This window comes from Myotis daubentonii, chromosome 11 (genome assembly GCF_963259705.1).
Source record: "Myotis daubentonii chromosome 11, mMyoDau2.1, whole genome shotgun sequence".
Lineage (NCBI taxonomy): Eukaryota > Metazoa > Chordata > Mammalia > Chiroptera > Vespertilionidae > Myotis > Myotis daubentonii.
This window is the reverse complement of record NC_081850.1, coordinates 53,161,944-53,179,723: the sequence shown is the minus strand read 5'-3', so window position 1 is coordinate 53,179,723 and position 17,780 is coordinate 53,161,944. Positions and strand designations below refer to the sequence as shown.

Here is a 17,780-nt window from a genome sequence, read left to right as displayed (position 1 = left end):
TCCCTGAATATCATTTCCTATATTGAATCCATCAATAAATTCTGTGGATGGATTCTGCCTTCAAGTCTCTCATTTATTCCTGAATACTCGACTCTGTTGCTATCAGCCTAGTTTAGGGCCTCATCTGATTTGGTTCAGTGGTTGATGTTGACCTATGAGCCAGAAGGTCACGGTTCAATTCCTGGTCAAGGTACATGCCTGGGTTGCGGCTTGATCCCTGGCGTGGGGTGTGCAGGAGGCCGATCAATGACTCTCTCATTGATGTTTCTATCTCTCTCTCCCTTTCCCTCCCTCTCTGAAATCAGTAAAAAAAAAAAAATACATATATATATATATATATATATATATATATACACACACATACATACACACACACAACAAAACAAAACAAAACAAAAAACCTGCCTCTCGGTATTCAATAAATATTTACTAGTATTGATTTGTGTAAGAAACCAGATGTTATAAAATCAGACATAATAATGTCTTACATTTAACTGATTTATCTTAGCTTCATTGAAAACAAAACTCAGAATCTTAAATGTTATTAAAATGTTTTAACTTTATTCAAGTAAGTAAATTCTTAGGAAATCCCCTCAAAAGCGATTCTGCATCAGCTCACCAGGAAAGAGAAACATTAGCTCCTTTGAATATATTATTCACTCTCTGAATCTCTAATCAAACTATAAAAAAATCATCCTTCAGGATAAATGCTAACCCCTAATATTGTAAGCCTAAAGGAAAACTTACACAACTAGAAGTTCACCCCAGGGACCACTCTAGTGTTAAGAAAAAGATACTAAGAGCCTAATTTTATAAATTATTCTAATGTTGATAAACAACCAATCCAGTTAAAATAGGTTCCATAATACCAAACTTACCCAATTCACTTTACCCATTATCTTTAAACTAAATTTCAACAATCATGACAGTGATTGTTATTTGGGGTTTATAATGCAGAACCTTCTTTCTGTATTAAAGTGTTCTTGTCTCTCTTTTCATTTCTAAATACATATAAGAAATCAAACTGAGTTTTGAAATATCTTGAATTATTAGGAGGTTCAACTTTTTTCTATATACAAATGAACTCTCTTGGCATGTAGCTTTTTGGAAAATAGGTTCTTAATTCTAAACCAAGTAAGAGAAATAAACTACTAAAAGTAAACTACTCTTAGTATTTCTTTCATAGGACAGTGTTTATCTCTCTTACCTTTCCTGTCCCGTCCTTCATCAACACATACTGGCAGACTTCCTAGGGCAATGCGGAAATCCAGACAAGAGAAGGAAGCACACTAAAATAATGGAGGACAGGCTACAGGAGATGGACAATGTCAGACATCATGTGGGAGAAAAGAAGGAATTATAGTTAGCCACTTTGTTCAAGAGAAACTAAAACTAGTTATTTCAAAGGTAGAGAGATAAGAAGGGAAAAAAAAGATCTTTTACTTCTTTATAGCAAGGCTCTCTTCAATAAGAGAGGAAAGTTACAGTTAATTTGGAAATTTGTCTTCAGAGGAACAGAGGTAAGTTAGCAAATAGTACAAAGAGACAAAAGATAAATAAGAGTCTCCAATTTAAAAATATTAATCAAGAGGCAGAATTATAAGCTTTGAGAAAAGCAAAAAAGCAAATCAGAACTATAATCTAGAAGCAGTTAAGAAAGTTGTCCTGTCTTTCTTCTCCAAGAGCACACAGACTATTAGAAGCAATAGAACCCTGGCCAGGTGGCTCAGTTGGTTAGAGCATCGTCCCATATGCTTTGAGGCTTTGGATTTGACTCCTGCTAAGGGTACATACCTAGGTTGCAGGTTCAAACCCTGGTAGGGGCTTGCACAGGAGGCAACTGACTTACGTTTCTCTTCCCCCTCCCCACCTTTCTCTCTCTAAAATCAATGAACATATCCTTGGGAGAGGATGAAAAAAAAAAAAGCAATAAGAATTCCAATGTTTATATATAAAAAATAGAGGCCCGATGCATGAAATTCATGCAAGAGTAGGCCTTCCTCCCCCGCCCCCCAGCTGCTGGCACCAGCTTCCCTCTGGCACCTGGGACCGGGGCTTCCCTCCGGACGCTGGCAGGCAATCAGGACACGGGCTTCCCTCGTAGCCCTGCTTCGTCCGGAAGGATGTCCAGTCTAATTAGCATATTATGCTTTTATTATTATAGATGATGAATGAGGTATATGCATTTAAGTATCCTTAATTACATGGTCTTATACTATGAAAAAACAATAATGCTGTCACATTTAACCATGAAATTCTAGAAACAAAACAAAGCAGTCCCAATAAGGAACCTTTTCACATCAGGGACACTTCTGTACATGTTTGCATGATATGAAACACCTTACCTACTTCTGCCCTAATAACTCTCCCCTCTCTATATCACAGTGCTTAAAATACCACCATTGGGAGACAAGAGTCCTTCCGATTTAATACAGCCTTTGTAAGTTAGTACTTTCACCTCACCCCACCCCACCCAAATGCAAGATCCTAGGAAAAATTGAAGCTATTTACAATAGCAATATGGGTTTGTTTTTCTTTTCTTTTCTTTTTTGGGGGTCAAGGGATAGGAAAAGGGGAAAAGAGAATATGGATCCTAAGAAAAATTATTTTACAACTTTGGATACAACCAATTGCTTTGTTAAGAAAACATTATAGGTTAAATCCTCTGTATATGTGATTTAGGCATTTATTTAAAATTAATGCTTAATTTCAACAAAAGTCAACTAAAGTCTTAAGATTTCTAAACAAGACAAATGATATTTTTGTCAAGGCTATATTTTCTGAAAAGTAAAAGGCAATTTATGTAAGAATGAATTCATTTTAAAATTTAAGTGATTCTATCCATTTTTATAATATCTGAATAGTCTATCCAAATTTGTTAAATACTATACATACCTCATATTCTTTTCTGCAAACTTTGGAAATATCATTTTTTGAAGATGCCTAAATGAGACAAAAAATTTCTCCATTAATTTTATTATACATTGCTATTCAGCACAGAATAAAAAAGAACAGGGAAAACCTTATGCTCAAATATTTTAAAATTCCTTATATACAACAAACACATTTCATGCAATTTCTCTTAAACAAACATCAGCCCCAGAACCTATCGGATATGCTAGAACTCACTCTAACCTTTTATGGCTTTAATCTCACATAATAACATAGTCTTTTTGTTATTTCAGAAACTAGATAACTTTGAAGGAAATGTAAATCAGAAGACTTTTTATTTTTTTAGCTGAATTCCACGCTGCAGCAAATTTTCTTGTGAAGCTCTGCCAGGATATTTATATTTTGCTTCTTCTTTAACCCTTCATATTATAAGTTCTCATACTAACTTTTCCTCAGAAAAGATCCATATATAACAAAAAGGGCAATTAAAGAGGGAAAGGCTATCCCTAGAAATTAACAAGTTATTTTTATGTAATTCTCTTAACAAGTTAACAGAGATATTGTCTCTTCTACAGATGAAGAAACTGATGTTCAGAGAAATATTAAGTTTTTACAGAGAAAGTATGTACTTTCTACATAAAACAAGCCATAACAAATCTGCTGAGGGGTGGTTATTCTTCCACATGATATCAGTCCCTATTTAGAGATGTTTTAGAGCCATGGCCTCTGGTCCCTTGTTCTATTTCCTCTATCACCTAAGCTCATGTAATTTTGAATAGGCCAGCTGAAGAGGATGGGGACTAGATCCATTATAGTTCCAATCTTCTGCGACTCAGCTTCATCCCAATGGCTGGAGGAGAGCAGCAGATAGCTGGGCTGTATACTGCCCAAAGGATGTTGCAGTGGTATGTATGAAAGTGAAGGTGACACTATGTCTCACATACCCCTGTCCAGAGGACAGTAATTAGAAGAAGAAAATCAAAGAAGCTTTCCAGCTGTGGTTTCAGGTCCACCTAAACTTCCCAGTTAAGTCTACTCCCACCACTTGGAGTATGAGGAACCAGACTAGTTTTCTGACAACACTCTGAGGAGCCACATGAAAATGAACGTAATGAGGAGTAACTCTGGGCCCAGCCTGAACTGGACTAGAGATATATCAAATAAAAAAGAAGTCATAATTCACTGTAGGAGTCATGCTCACCTTAGGAGCCGAGAAGGGATATAAGAACATACTCAGGGAAAACCCAGGATAAAAGACAGAAGGGAAAATGAAAGCAAAATAAGCCAACTGTATCAACTGCTCTTACTTAGGCATAGCCCAAATTCACATGACCATTTGGAGTCATTCAGCACTGACTAAGCATGACCACAGGCAAAGTACAACAGGCCTCAATTCCTACAATATTCATTATTTTTCTTTAATAATTTTTATTTTTTAATTACAGTTGACATGCAATAGTATATTAGTTTCAAGTATATAACACAGTGATTAGACATTTATATAACTTATAAATATTCTTTCTTTGTGTGGCAGAGAGGTTGAGAAAGAATAAGAGAGGGCTCGGGGTCTTATATGCAGCAGTAATAACTGAAAAAGCAGCGAGTCTAAAAGGAAGTGGTCTCTGCAAGAAATAATAAATTTTCAGCTTTATAGGTCACCTCTCCAAAGGTATGAGGTGGCCAAGGATCAAGGCATATGCACAACTAAAACCCAAACTGCACTTCATGCTTTTCAAGAGCCTGATTGTTCAGTATTACCTGCTTGCAAGCCTGTCGACACTCCAAGGTAATAGCCAGTTCACAGCAGCCTAAGCCAACCCAGCCATCAGATTTCTTAAACACACCTTAAAAACAAAATGTTCAAATGTTTTGGTCATAAACAGTGAGAAATACAAATAGCATGTCAAATTGGTTTGTGGATACCACTAAGAATCAAAGTGTTTACAGAAAAACTAGCTCAGACAAAAGGGCCTCAAAATTAGTAAGCCTCTCCCCTCAGCCTTATTCCCATGCTATCAGTCTCCTGAGGTACCTCACAGCGTAATTATCAGGTCCTTTGTTTTTTTCTCTCATCTCCCTGCCCACCCTAAACCCTCTAGGTCAGTGGTTCTCAATCTTCCTAATGCCGCGACCCTTTAATACAGTTCCCTCATGTTGTGGTGACCCCCAATTTCATTGTTACAAATTGAACATAATTAAAGCATAGTGATTAATCACAAAAACAATATGTAATTATATATGTGTTTTCCGATGGTCTTAGGCGACCCCTGTAAAAGGGTCGTTTGACCCCCAAAGGGGTCGCGACCCACAGGTTGAGAACCGCTGCTCTAGGTCATTCTCATTCTTGGGTAGGTAGCATCTTTAGAGGACATACAGGTTCAGGAAAGCAAGGAGAGGCCTTCCTCACCTTTAGACTGTGAAGCAGAGGCAAAGATTCCAATTTAACTTAACAAAGAGGTACTGAATTCAAACATATTAAATACCTACAGTAGTGTGAAGCCCATGACACCATTTAAAATCAGCACTTAGTAAACAGACAGGAACATCTCCTCTGAGCCAGGACTAATTTTGATGGGCAAAATAACTCTTCTGGTTCAGTTTATGTACAGCAGCTAATTCTCCAACCAAATCACTGATAACAAGATATATCATAATATCACTTTTATAAAATTATAAAAAATAATTTAGTTGCCCTAACTGGTTTGGCTCAATGGATAAACCGTCAGCCTGCGGACTCAAGGGTCCCAGGTTCGATTCCAGTCAAGGGCATGTACCTTGGTTGCGGGCACATACCCAGTGGGGAGTGTGCAGGAGGCAGCTGATCGATGTTTCTCTCTCATCGATATTTCTAAGTCCCTATCCCTCTCCTTTCCTCTCTGTAAAGAATCAATAAAATATATTAAAAAAATAATAATTTAGTGTATTTTTAGAGCCCTTTTTGTAATCAAATGTCAATGAATGACTCATAGAATAAAATTAGGAGATATAATAATCATGAAGAGGAAAAAGATGTATGCTTGTAGGGATGCTGCAAACTCCTTATATCTTTTAAAAAATGTTTTATGGCCCTGCTGGTGTTGCTCAGCGGTTGAACATCAGCCCATGAACCAGGACAAGAGGTCACAGTTTGATTCCCAGTCAGGGTATATGCTCGGGTTGCGGGTTGGATCTAAGGGCATGCAGGAGGCAGGCAATAGATGATTCTCTCTCATCATTGATGTTTCTCTCTATATATACCTCTCCCTTCCTCTTTCTAAAAATGAATAAAATGGTATTTTAAAAAATGGTTTATGTTGCTTCCATGTAATACATGGGTCTTCAAACCTACATATACAATAAATTAGATTATTATTTACATCTGAAAAAAATGTCAGGGATTCAAAAGCTGTAAGTAGCATAGTTCTCCAAATCAAAGTAGGACTTAACACAACAAATAGAAGCATTCTGCTAAAAAACAAAACAAACAAAAGCAAAAAAGTGGCTCACAGATAAAGCTCTAAAATATAGGGTGGGGCAAAAAAAGGTTTATAGTTGTGAGGATGCAAAATACAGCTTATTGTTGTATTATTAATTATTGTAGTATTTTCCATACAAACAACTATAAACCTACTTTTGCCCAACCCTGTATAATATAAACCATCCCAATTGTTACAATTGGCTAAAAATACTGAATATCATAAGCCTCTATATCCCTACATGTTTTAAGAGTAAAAAGGGCAACAGACTCTTTTCTAGCCCCATTGCCTAGTTTCCTTTAAATCTTTGCTATTGAGAATCACTCACATTTTAGATATAATTTTGAATGGAATCACTGTAGGTCATAAATTCTGTGAACTTTTATATCATCATGCCATATATTGCTGTTTCCACATACCCAGTGGCCTCTTAGAAAATATTAAATTATTTGACAAGCATTTATATTTGCTGAGCCTCTACTATGTACAAGACACTCTATTAGATATTCTGTGGACTATGAAATAGATAAAATATATGATTTATTCCATTATAGAAATCAGTTTGGTAAAAATAATGTGTATGTATATGTATATGCATATATATCTATAATAATAAAAGGGTAATATGCTAATTAGACCGGGTTGCTGGTTGTCTGGTCCTCCTTCCGGACAAAGCCACAGTGGCGGGGGCTGAGGCAGAGGTGGCTAGGGGCAATCAGGCTGGCAGAGGAGCAATTAGGGGTGATCAGGCTGGCAGGGGAGGGCAGTTAGGGGCAAACAGGCTGGCAGGGGAGGGCAGTTAGGGGCGAACAGGCTGGCAGGGGAGGGCAGTTAGGGGCGATCAGGCCAGCAGGGGAGGGCAGTTAGGGGCAATCAGGCTGGCAGGGAAAGGCGGTTAGGAGTGATCAGCAGGCAGGCAGAGGGGTAAGGGGCAATCAGGCAGAGGCAGTTAGAGGCGATCAGGCAGGCAGGAGAGCGGTTAGGAGCCAGCAGTCCTGGATTGTGAGAGGATGTCCAACAGCCCACAGGGACCAGGCCTAAACCGGCAGTCAGACATTCCCTGAGGGGTCCCAGATTGGAGAGGGTGCAGGCTGGGCTGAGGGAACACTCCCCCACGTGCACGAATTTCATGCACTGGGCCTCTAGTATATAAATAAAATTCCAGGACATTAGGGGGATAATTAGGAAGACAGGTAAGAATGTGGGCAATGCCAGAAAGACAAATGTTTGAAATGCAAATTTCACACTGTATGACAGCCTTTAAAGTTCAGAGATATGTAAGGTTTATTCCCAATTTTCAAGGCACCGGCTTTAACTAAGACTGGAAAGTAAGCTTTACCAGTAATCCTAGGAGACCATGAATGCAAGGCTAGGGAGTTTGGCTTTTATTTCAACAGAAATGGATACCCTTGAGGGATTTTTTTTGAAAGGCTGGGGAGGACAGCTGTGATATGTTGAAATACTGGTACCAGTTACAAGTTTATTACAATATTCTATCCCAAGAATGTAATAAGAAAGGCTTGCCCGGCCGATGTGGCTCAATGGTTGAGCTTCGATCTATGAACCAGGAGATCCCTGGTTTAATTCCCAGTCAGGGTATGTGCCCAGTTGTGGACTCGATCCCAGTGTGGAGCCTGCAAGAGGCAAGCCAATCAATGATTCTCTCTCATCATCGATGTTTCTATCTCTCTCTCTCTCCTTCTCCCCATCCTCTCTGAAATGAATAAAAATATATTATATATATAAAAAAGGCTTGAACGAGGAGTAGTGCAGACAGATGCAAGATTTTATAAGCAGAGAGTCAAAGGAGTTAGAAAGAAAAAGCAGCCAAAGATAACTTGATCTCCAATAGTATCATTCACAAGAGAGACAATCATAAAATGAGTTTGGTTTTGGATTTGCACTTCAGATACCACTTAGATGCAGTGATCCAGGTAGAGATGTCTAGAAGTCACAAACAATTGACTAGGGCCCTAACCGGTTTGGCTCAGTGGATAGAGCGTCAGCCTGCGGACTCAAGGGTCCCAGGTCCGATTCCGGTCAAGGGCATGTACCTTGGTTGTGGGCACATCCCCAGCAGGGGGTGTGCAGGAGGCAGCTGATTGATGTTTCTCTCTATTGATGTTTCTAACTCTCTATCCCTCTCCCTTCCTCTCTGTAAAAAATCAATAAAATATATTTAAAAACCAAAAAAACACAAAAAACCAATTGACTAGGATTTGAAAGTTACCTTCCCAGAGCTGATTAGTTAGCAGAGTGAGTGTGGAGAAAGAATGGAAGAGGATTGTACTCAGGAATAACCACAGTCCTGGGTCAGTGGTTGGCAGTGGGAAGTGGGGGTATGTTAAGAGGAAAAAGGTAAGAAAGGGCAAAGTACAGCCACAAGGAGGTAAGTGGTCAATATCATCAAATGTCACAGAGAAATCAAAGAGAGTAAGTACTGAGAAAAAGCTGTAAGATTTACAAACTAAGATCCTGGTGAAGTGGAGACAAAAATACAGTTAACACATTAAGTGCTCTGTCAGTCACCAGTGACTGACATTATACTTTCCGTCCAGAAGACAAAACAGGCTGGGCACTTAACATGTTAAGTATTGAGTAAATGAGGATAAAGTATACATTTGAAAATTTGAGTGCCTATGGAAAAGAGAGGATAGAAACTCAAGGGCATACATTAAGTTATAGGGCTATGACACAGATTTTACAATCACAGTAAGTTTTTAAAAATAAAAGTGCTAAATGTTACACTTCTATTACTTACCTGGCAAAGATGAATTCATACAACTCCAAATTTCAACCTAAAATTGTAATCACCAAAAGGCTTTTATGTAGATAACCAGTTCCTAAATACAACACTTAATTTCTACAGAAATTATGTACAGTTGTTTTGATTACGTTTGTGTCTATAACAGTCAATGTTCTAATACTATATGAGTATCAACCAGCTATATTTATGGGGGGAAAAATCAAACAAATGCAAAATATTGCTTGTTCTTTTCCCATCTTCCCACCTAAGAGCACTGAAGATTAGTCTGGTTACTCAAGCTGCTTACTGGAATCACTGTTTCTAAGTACAAAGACAAAAGTATAGAGTGACTAAAGGAAAATGAATCACTCAGAATTGTGTGATCTCCATCTCCCCCCCTCACATAACCCAAGCTACTGTATCGTATCTAAAGAGACTCACTCATAGCAAGCTCAGATTTTTTTAGCTTGGTTTATGAGCACCTCAAACACTGAGGATGATGACCCAAACATTAGAGACATTTTAAGTTACATGATTCAGACAGGCAAGCAATACATCTACTGTATACCAGAAAATGGGAAGACAGGAATAATGAAAAATCATACATTTTCCCTTATCACAAATACAACTTTTCAAAGTCAAAGTAAATATAAAATTTAGTTAATATAGTTTTCATAAAATTGTCAAAATATAGTAAGTACAATTCCAAATTCCAGATAAACTATTATAATGAAATTTAAAGACTACATTTGTATTTAATATTATTTTTTCCTATGTCAGAGAATAAACAATATAAATGAAAGATATTTTATCTAGCAATTTATGTGAAGATCTTTTTAAAGTACCTAGATAAATCTAACATTTTACTTTGACCACAAACCTCCTTCACATTGAAAATTTTGCTAAATCTAAAGGGAACTCATTAGATGACTTCATTTAGACAAAACCTTCCATAGTTAAGTTAAACAAGACCTACCATTGTTTCGGGGCAATAATCTGGGGCTCGCTGCAACAGATGTTTTAGTCGGGATTCACTTTTTGAGGAGAATATCTATTTGACAAAAGAAAAAAGTTTTTGTGGCATTTTTTCATAAGAAATAAAAAGAGGTAAAATGCATTATCTTCTGAATTTATCAGTTGTCTAAAATATCTTCCTCTTATAAATGGAAAACCTTTGAAAGGATCAACATTAAAATGACATTTTTAAAAAGGTTGGTTAATTTGGCAAATAATCAAGAAAATGCAAATATAGCAAGTCTAGACCCTATTTCCTAATGACCAAAAATAGAGAAATTCAGGCTACCAAACTGTAGCCTGGGAGAAAAAAAAAAGAGAGAGAGAGAGAGAAGAAAAGAACCCCAGTAAATTTATCTTAAACTGTTCTACAAAACTGCTTAAGTCAACTGACCACAATAAAAAATACACTACGTTATACCTTGACATTGGTGAAGAATTTGTGAATAGTATTATGGCATAAACTTCTCTGCAAAGTGCCATAAAATAGAAACAAAACTGTTTTTTAATATAGATGCTGAGGAGCTGACAGTTCACTCACAAGGATACCTGGCTCACTTCCAAACAGAACTTTAGTTAATGAAATTAACTATTTGATGTCTAAGTAAATTATAAATCTTCATGTATATCAGACAGACTTTCATGGTTAGTTAAAGCTATAAAATCCATAAATGCTAAGGACAGTGAAAAAAGATTTATCTACAGGTAGTTTTAGTAGCCTTTTCCTTCCAAACTACCAACAATCTATCTATCTATCATCTATCTATCTATCTATCTATCTATCTATCTATCTATCTATCTATCTATCTATCTATCTAAAAGGCTAATATGCTAAGTGTCCATCCAACCAGTCACTATGACATGCACTGACCACCAGGGGCAGATGCTCAACACAGGAGCTGCTGTGATGTGCACTGGCCATTTACAGAGAAACGGCACCGTGGACCTGGCGCCCACAAAGCAACACTTGGCTTCTCCCAAGTGGGACACAGGCCCTGCTACCCCGAGCGACAGCCCATCAAATTGCAGCTGATGCTGCCGAGATCCCATGGTGCAAAATGGGGCCCACAGCCCAGCCCAGCCCGGAAACAGTGGCTGTGGGCCGGGTAATGATGTCACATAGCAACGCCTGGCTTCCTCTCCCTAGCAACTAGCCTCCTTGGAGTTTCTTCAGCCCAGGAATACGACTTGCTTTATAGCTAGATGGAAACATTTACACTTTAACCAAGTGTCTGTGAAGTGTTTTCTCATGCCTCATCTCATTTGATCCTCACAGAAGTCCTGGAATAGGTAGATAGGAGACTCGGTGGAATCCTATTTTCTTTCCATTAGCCAGAAAATGGAGATTTAGAAAGCTTAGAAACTTGACCTGACTGAAAAGAAGAAGTGGTGGACCTTGAAAATGACTTCAGGTTTTCTCACTGAGTCAAACACTGCTGCAGTTAAATCTTTTCCCCTTTGTTCTCCCTGTGTGATCTACAATAATAATCTGCTTCATGTTGATATTTACTGCTGTGTTGCTGATAATTACCTAAAAGAGAAGTTGGGGTGCTTCACTGGGGTGCTTCATTGGGCTGGAAAAAGTTAAGCTAAATCAGAACACAGGTCTAATTAAGCAAGTTTATTTTATATCTATAAAAGGCTAAGTTGATTTGTGCATGAGCGATACAAAGCTTTTGCTGGCGTCATTCGCACAAGTGTGTTTCGATCTGTCACTGTCAATCATGAATTTGGTTGACGCTTCTATTATAGAGAAAGGGCAAATAGTGATATTAAAATATTTCTTCTAATTAATTTCCTTTCAATGTGCATGAATTCATGCACTGGGCCACTAGTAATTAGTAAGTGAAGAGAGCTAGAATATCGCCATTTTGCAACCCCTAGTGACTTAATGCATTTAGGTGATTATCAATGATGACTGATAATATTATAAAAAAAGACAACCAGATACAATACTATTTATGAGGAAGACTTAAACAAAACCTAACGTGAATCTGGTCAATCCTCTGGATGTGTTTCATAAGGTAGCTGCTAGCCATGTGTGGTTATTTAAATTTAAACTAAAATCATTACAATTAAATAAAATTAAAAATTCAGTTCCTCAGTCTCTTTAATCATATTTCAAGTGTTCACTTGGCACACGTGGCTAGAGGCTACTGAACTGGATCACAGATATAGAATATTTTCATTACTGTATAAATTTCTACTGAACAGCTCTGCTTTAAATCTACCTACTAATTGCTAAGAAATAAAGAAAAAAGAGAAACACGTTAAAACCATGGGGATGTGAACAACATGATTCAGACTGTGGGAAACACTACAGAATGAATTACCAGATTTGTTCATCAAATTGTAAGAAGAAACCCATATATCAAAAGAAAAGATATATATATATAACCAAAAGATATATAACCAATATATTTCTTGGATTCTGATTCAAATTAAAAATAAACTTACCCTATATAATAAAGATGTAATATGCAAATGGTCGTTATGCCAGAAAGCGTAACAACCAACCGTGTAATGACCAGAACACGGATCAGCAGGAGGGTGGGGCAGTGAGCTACAAGTGGACAGCAGAGTGCTACAGGAGGGGGCAGGGCAGCAAGCTATGAAGGGGAGGCGGAGGGAGATATAGGAGGGCGGGGCAGCAGGTGGAGAGCTATGGGAGGGCAGCAGCAAGCTACTGGCTACAAGCAGGTGGCGGAGAGCTACAGGAGGGGGCAGGGCAGCAAGCTATGAGGGGGAGAGGGAGTGTGGGAAGCTACAGGAAGGCAGGGTAGCGAGTGGAGAGAGCTACTGGAGGGTGGCAGCGAGCTACTGGCGAGCTACTGGTGTACGGATTCGTGCACAGGGCTATTAGTGAAACAATAAATTTGAAAAATAACTAGATATTTGAATATTACATTGTAAAAGAAGTGATAATGATGTTTTTATTTTTAGACTACTTTAATGAGTATTTATATAAATTGAAAATTTATAGATCAAATTATATGACAACTGGGATTTGTTTCAATATAAACTTGTCTCAATATAATTGGGGGTGGAGGAGTGGATGGTTGTATAAATGAAACACAACTAGCCTTGACTTAATAATGCTAAAGCTGAATATGGGAGTTTATTGTGTGTGTGTGTGTGTGTGTGTGTGTGTGTGTGTGTATAATATATATAAAATTTTTTATTGATTTTAGAGAGGAAGGGAGAGGGAGAGAGAGATAGAAACATCAACTATGAGAATCGTTGATCAGCTGCCTCCTGCATGTCCCACACTGGGAATTGAGCCCACAACCCCGGCATGTGCCATGACATGACTTCCTGGTTCATAGGTCGACACTCAACCACTGAGCCACACCAGCTTGGGAAGGGGGTTATTATATTTTTATTTACCTGTGTGTGTGTGTGTGTGTGTGTGTGTGTGTGTGTATGACAATTCCCATGATAAAAAGATAAAAAAGAAGAAAACGAAAATAAATGGAAAGGGAAAGACAATGAAAGGCAAGAAGAATAAAAACAGAGAGAAAGAAAGAAGTAAGCATATGACATTGGTAGTGGAATGGAAAGAAGTACAGAGAAAGCTATGCTTTCACTCATCCTCTTTTGCCTCAACTTTATCTCCTCACAAAACAGAAACAAATAAACAAGCAAACAAAGCAAAGAACCTACAATACTTGAAACAGTTTAGAACAGCAGAAAGAACAATGTACTGAGCGACCTACTTGGCCTCAACCTGGTGGCTAAGAGCGTGGACTTGGTAATCAAACACTTGGGTTTGAGTCCCTGGTCCTCTAGTTATTTCCTTTGAGACCTTGGCAAGTAATTTAACTTTGCCATACCTCAGTTTCCTCATCTATAAAATGCAGACAATAATATTATCTCCTTCAAGGACTTAGTGTTAGCATTAAATGAAATAATGCATGTAAAGAACCTGGTACACAGGAAAAAATATTTTTAAAAAAATGTGTTCCCTAGGTTTCAGTTTTTTTTAATATCTAACAAACAAAATTAAGAAGTTAGACAATCGTCCTAGCCAGTGTGGCTCAGTTGGCTGAAGCGTTGTCCTACCCATTGAAAGGGGGCGAATTTGATTCCTGTTCAGGGCACATACCCAGATTGTGGGTTTGATTCCTGGTTGACAACCGATGGGTGTTTCTCTCTCTCTCCCTTCCACTCTCTAAAATCAATAAAAAACATTTCTTTGATGAGGATTAATAAAAAAAAAAAAGTTAGATAGTCCATCAGGTCACTCTGCCTCCAAAATTATAATTCTATAAAGCAGATTAAATTAACCAAGAAAGATAGTTATTAGGAATATAAATAACTGAGATAACTTATTAGAAATGTAAATAACTAATAATAACATTAGGAATATAAATAAGTTAAATAACTAATTTAGCTTACAGAGGCAGCATGTACATTTTTAGATAAGAAAGACTTGAACAGAAGCAGTTACTTTTCTCACTAAACTGATAATCACACTTAAGAAAGATGCATACTTACCCAGTATATCAGAATATGTACTATGATTACACAAATCATCTAAGAACAAAAAATTTAATAACCAAAACTGTACCCCATTCAAGGCAGAAATAATCAGATTTCAGAGCTTACACTCCTGATCTTGAGAGGTTTTTAACTCATACTTATCTCTTCTTTCTGTCATAACTTATTTAGTTTTGTCTTCAAACAAGCAAAGACTCTCTTTTTGAAACAAATCTTAATTTCCTGCACTGACTTACTGACTTCCCCCAATAATATCCTACATTTTCCTTTCATTGCATCCATGTCTTCACCAAACAACTTGTACACATTCATTGACCAACTTCCTTAAGCAATGGTATGATATGAGTACAACAAAGATGAATAAAACAGATTACAATCTCTATATTCAAAGAATTTATAACAGCTGGAAAGATACTGATATCTACACTAATAAAAGAGAAAGATGTAAATTGACTATTCCTTCGTGGTGCCCACCAGCCAATCAGGAGTGAGCATGCAAATTAACCCAACAAAGATGGCGGGCTTGTCGGCAGCACGCACCCACTGAGCAGCTGGGGGTGGGGCAGGATGCCTGTGTCCTGCCCCGCCCCAGCCTCTCCAGACCTCTGGGCAGTGTGGGAAGGCAGAAAGGCGGCTCTGGCCAGAGCAAAGGCAGTGCCGGCAGCCAGGGAAAGGAAGGCCTATTCTTGCACGAATCTTCGGGAAGCAGGCCTGTAGTATATATGTAAAAACAATACATTTTTGCAAACTTGAAATATTACATAATAAATTTAAATGTAAAAAAAGGTTTTAAGTCTCTGCACTATGACTTTTGAGCCCCACCACCCCAGTCAGTCAATCTAGAAATATTTATTGAGAGTTTTCATGTGAGGCACTAGTCTAAGCAGTGAGTGAGGGATTCAGCATAAACAAAGCAAACAAAATCCCTTCTCTAGAGTATCTCTCCTAATTTTTCTTTTAAAAATTAAGGGCCTTTTCTCAGATCACAAACTCCTTGACATCTGATACCTTCTTTCATTGACTATTATAAAACACCAGCCCTAACTTATCTAAATTCAAATTCTAAAGTTTTAATTCCAAATTTCCAAATGTCTTCACACAGTGGTTTTCACTGATGATTCAGCAACTCACCTTCCCCTTCCCTCCCCGCCCCCAAATGAAAATTTTCCCAACCTCCCATAACCGTCAGGGATACTACTATTCATTCCAACTTAAAACCTAAATGTCATCAAGACTCCATCCTTTCTTTATTCTCTACTGAAGAAATAATTATTCCTTACTCTGGGTATTTCCTTTCATTTTGAGTGAGCTCTGCTAGTTTTAGCAGCCTGGCTTCTCTCCACATGGCTCACACACTCACGCCTCCAAGTGACTGTGAAGACTGACTAGCTGAATGAATGACTTACCAGACTGCTAAGTTTGGTAGGAGAAAGTGAACATATGTAACCCAGACCTTACTTCTCTCCTCATCTGGGAATAAATCTAATTCTGCAGTTTAGTGTGTACCTGGAGATAAAAGTTACATTCAACACTTGTGTAACTACTAATAAGAGCAATATCTAGGGTCCAATTTGCCTTATTTCTTTGCCTAATTTCTCAATTAAAGTGAAACTAGGTCAGGGAAGAATGTTCTATATTAGGGTAACTACAGTATTCATTTAATTTACTAAGTGATAGAATTTCCAACATTTCTGAGTTTAAGAAATTAGAATTTGCCTGTTGCAAGTGGCTCATAAAAATCATTCACCCTATTAGAACACCTAGTGGAAAAAAACAAGAAGAAACAAAGCAAAAAGTCAGGAAAGCAATGTTTCCAAAAGTAGCAGAGCTTTTAAAAACTCCCTTATGGTGACAGCATCAAAGGGCCATTTTTGCTTTTAAAAGCTATTTTTCTGGCAATAAATTTGTAGAAAACTTAATCTGCTATAGTGTTTCGACATGAATTCTGAGGCAAGCCAAGTCACTGTCTTGTTTTATAATTAGAAAGTATTTTGCAAAAATCTTTCTAAATTCATAATATTGCTTGAGAGTACTTTTAATCCCAGTTAGATAGCTTTCTTGGTTTTAGGCAGTGACAAAATCCAGGTAATTACTTGAGAACTCCAAAAGGTGATAGAGGCCATTACTTCTCAAGCACTAAGGCTAAAACTACACAACCAAGATGATGAAAGAAAGGGAAGACTTTAAGACTTTAGGTATTGTCTCAGTAAAACTCGCCTGAAAAGGCTCAACAAGAAAAATTAAAACCTACAGAAAAGTTTCAAAAGTTGTACAGTGAACATCCAGTCTTCATGTAGATTGGCCCACTATTTTGCAACATATGGTTTAACTTTCTGCATAAACACATATATTACTATTATTTTGATGAAACATTTTAGAATTCATTGCAGACACAATATTCATTCCTAAATTCCAGCATGTGTCTCTTAAGAACAAGGTGGAAAGGCGGCTCCACCTACCTGGCCACAATACAATCACCAAATTCTGGATCAGAGCAAGCACTGATCCAGTATGATTATAGTCTATATTCAAATTTCACCAATTTATCCCAATAATTTTCTTTTTATAGCACTCTTTTAATTCCAGGATCCAACCCAGGATCATGCATTGCATCCAGTTATGTAACTATAAACAATTACATAACTAATACCCTCTAGAATTATTATGTACGCTTACCTGTTCACATACATCATGGCACATTTGGTTATCCTTGGAATGATCACAACACAATGCACCTAGGAAGAAAAAACAAATACCCAAAGTTGCCCACTTTAAATAAACAAGATAATTAAGCTAAACTGAATGGTTACAACAAACAATTTATTCAACGGATTATTATTACTCATTTTAATTCAACAAAACTTTACTGTGTATCTAGTAGAAGCCAAGGACAATGCTCGGTTGGTTCTTGCCCTCAAAAAGCTTGTAGTCTCATAGGAGAGATTGTCATGTAATAATAGCTAATGCACTGTGTACTTTCCATGTGCCAGAATTTTACTAAGTTTGCTTTATGCATTATCTTATTCAATGCTTACAATTGCCCTATGGACTCTATTCTAGTACTATACTTATAATGTAAAGTTAAATTAAAACGAAAAAAAGAGTGAATTTTGTTTTGGACATGTTAAATTTAGGGTTCCTACAGGACATCCAGATAGAAATTCCAGTAAAGT

General features: G+C 37.4%; 1 protein-coding gene across 2 annotated transcripts in view; it reads right to left on the bottom strand.

Moving 5' to 3' along the window:
- RECK (reversion inducing cysteine rich protein with kazal motifs) overlaps positions 1-17,780 on the bottom strand; it is a 68,225-nt gene that overhangs the window by 39,162 nt on the left and 11,283 nt on the right. The window contains exons 2-6 of one of the 2 annotated variants that reach the window (XM_059657327.1): positions 17,284-17,342; positions 10,070-10,144; positions 9,109-9,145; positions 4,651-4,736; positions 2,896-2,943 (exon numbers count right to left, since the gene is read on the bottom strand). In XM_059657327.1, coding sequence (XP_059513310.1) covers positions 2,896-2,943; positions 4,651-4,736; positions 9,109-9,145; positions 10,070-10,144; positions 17,284-17,342 — 305 coding nt within the window. Of the gene's footprint in view, positions 1-1,207; positions 1,310-2,895; positions 2,944-4,650; positions 4,739-9,108; positions 9,146-10,069; positions 10,145-17,283; positions 17,343-17,780 lie in introns of those variants that run through there. The other variant, XM_059657328.1, reaches the window with a different exon arrangement.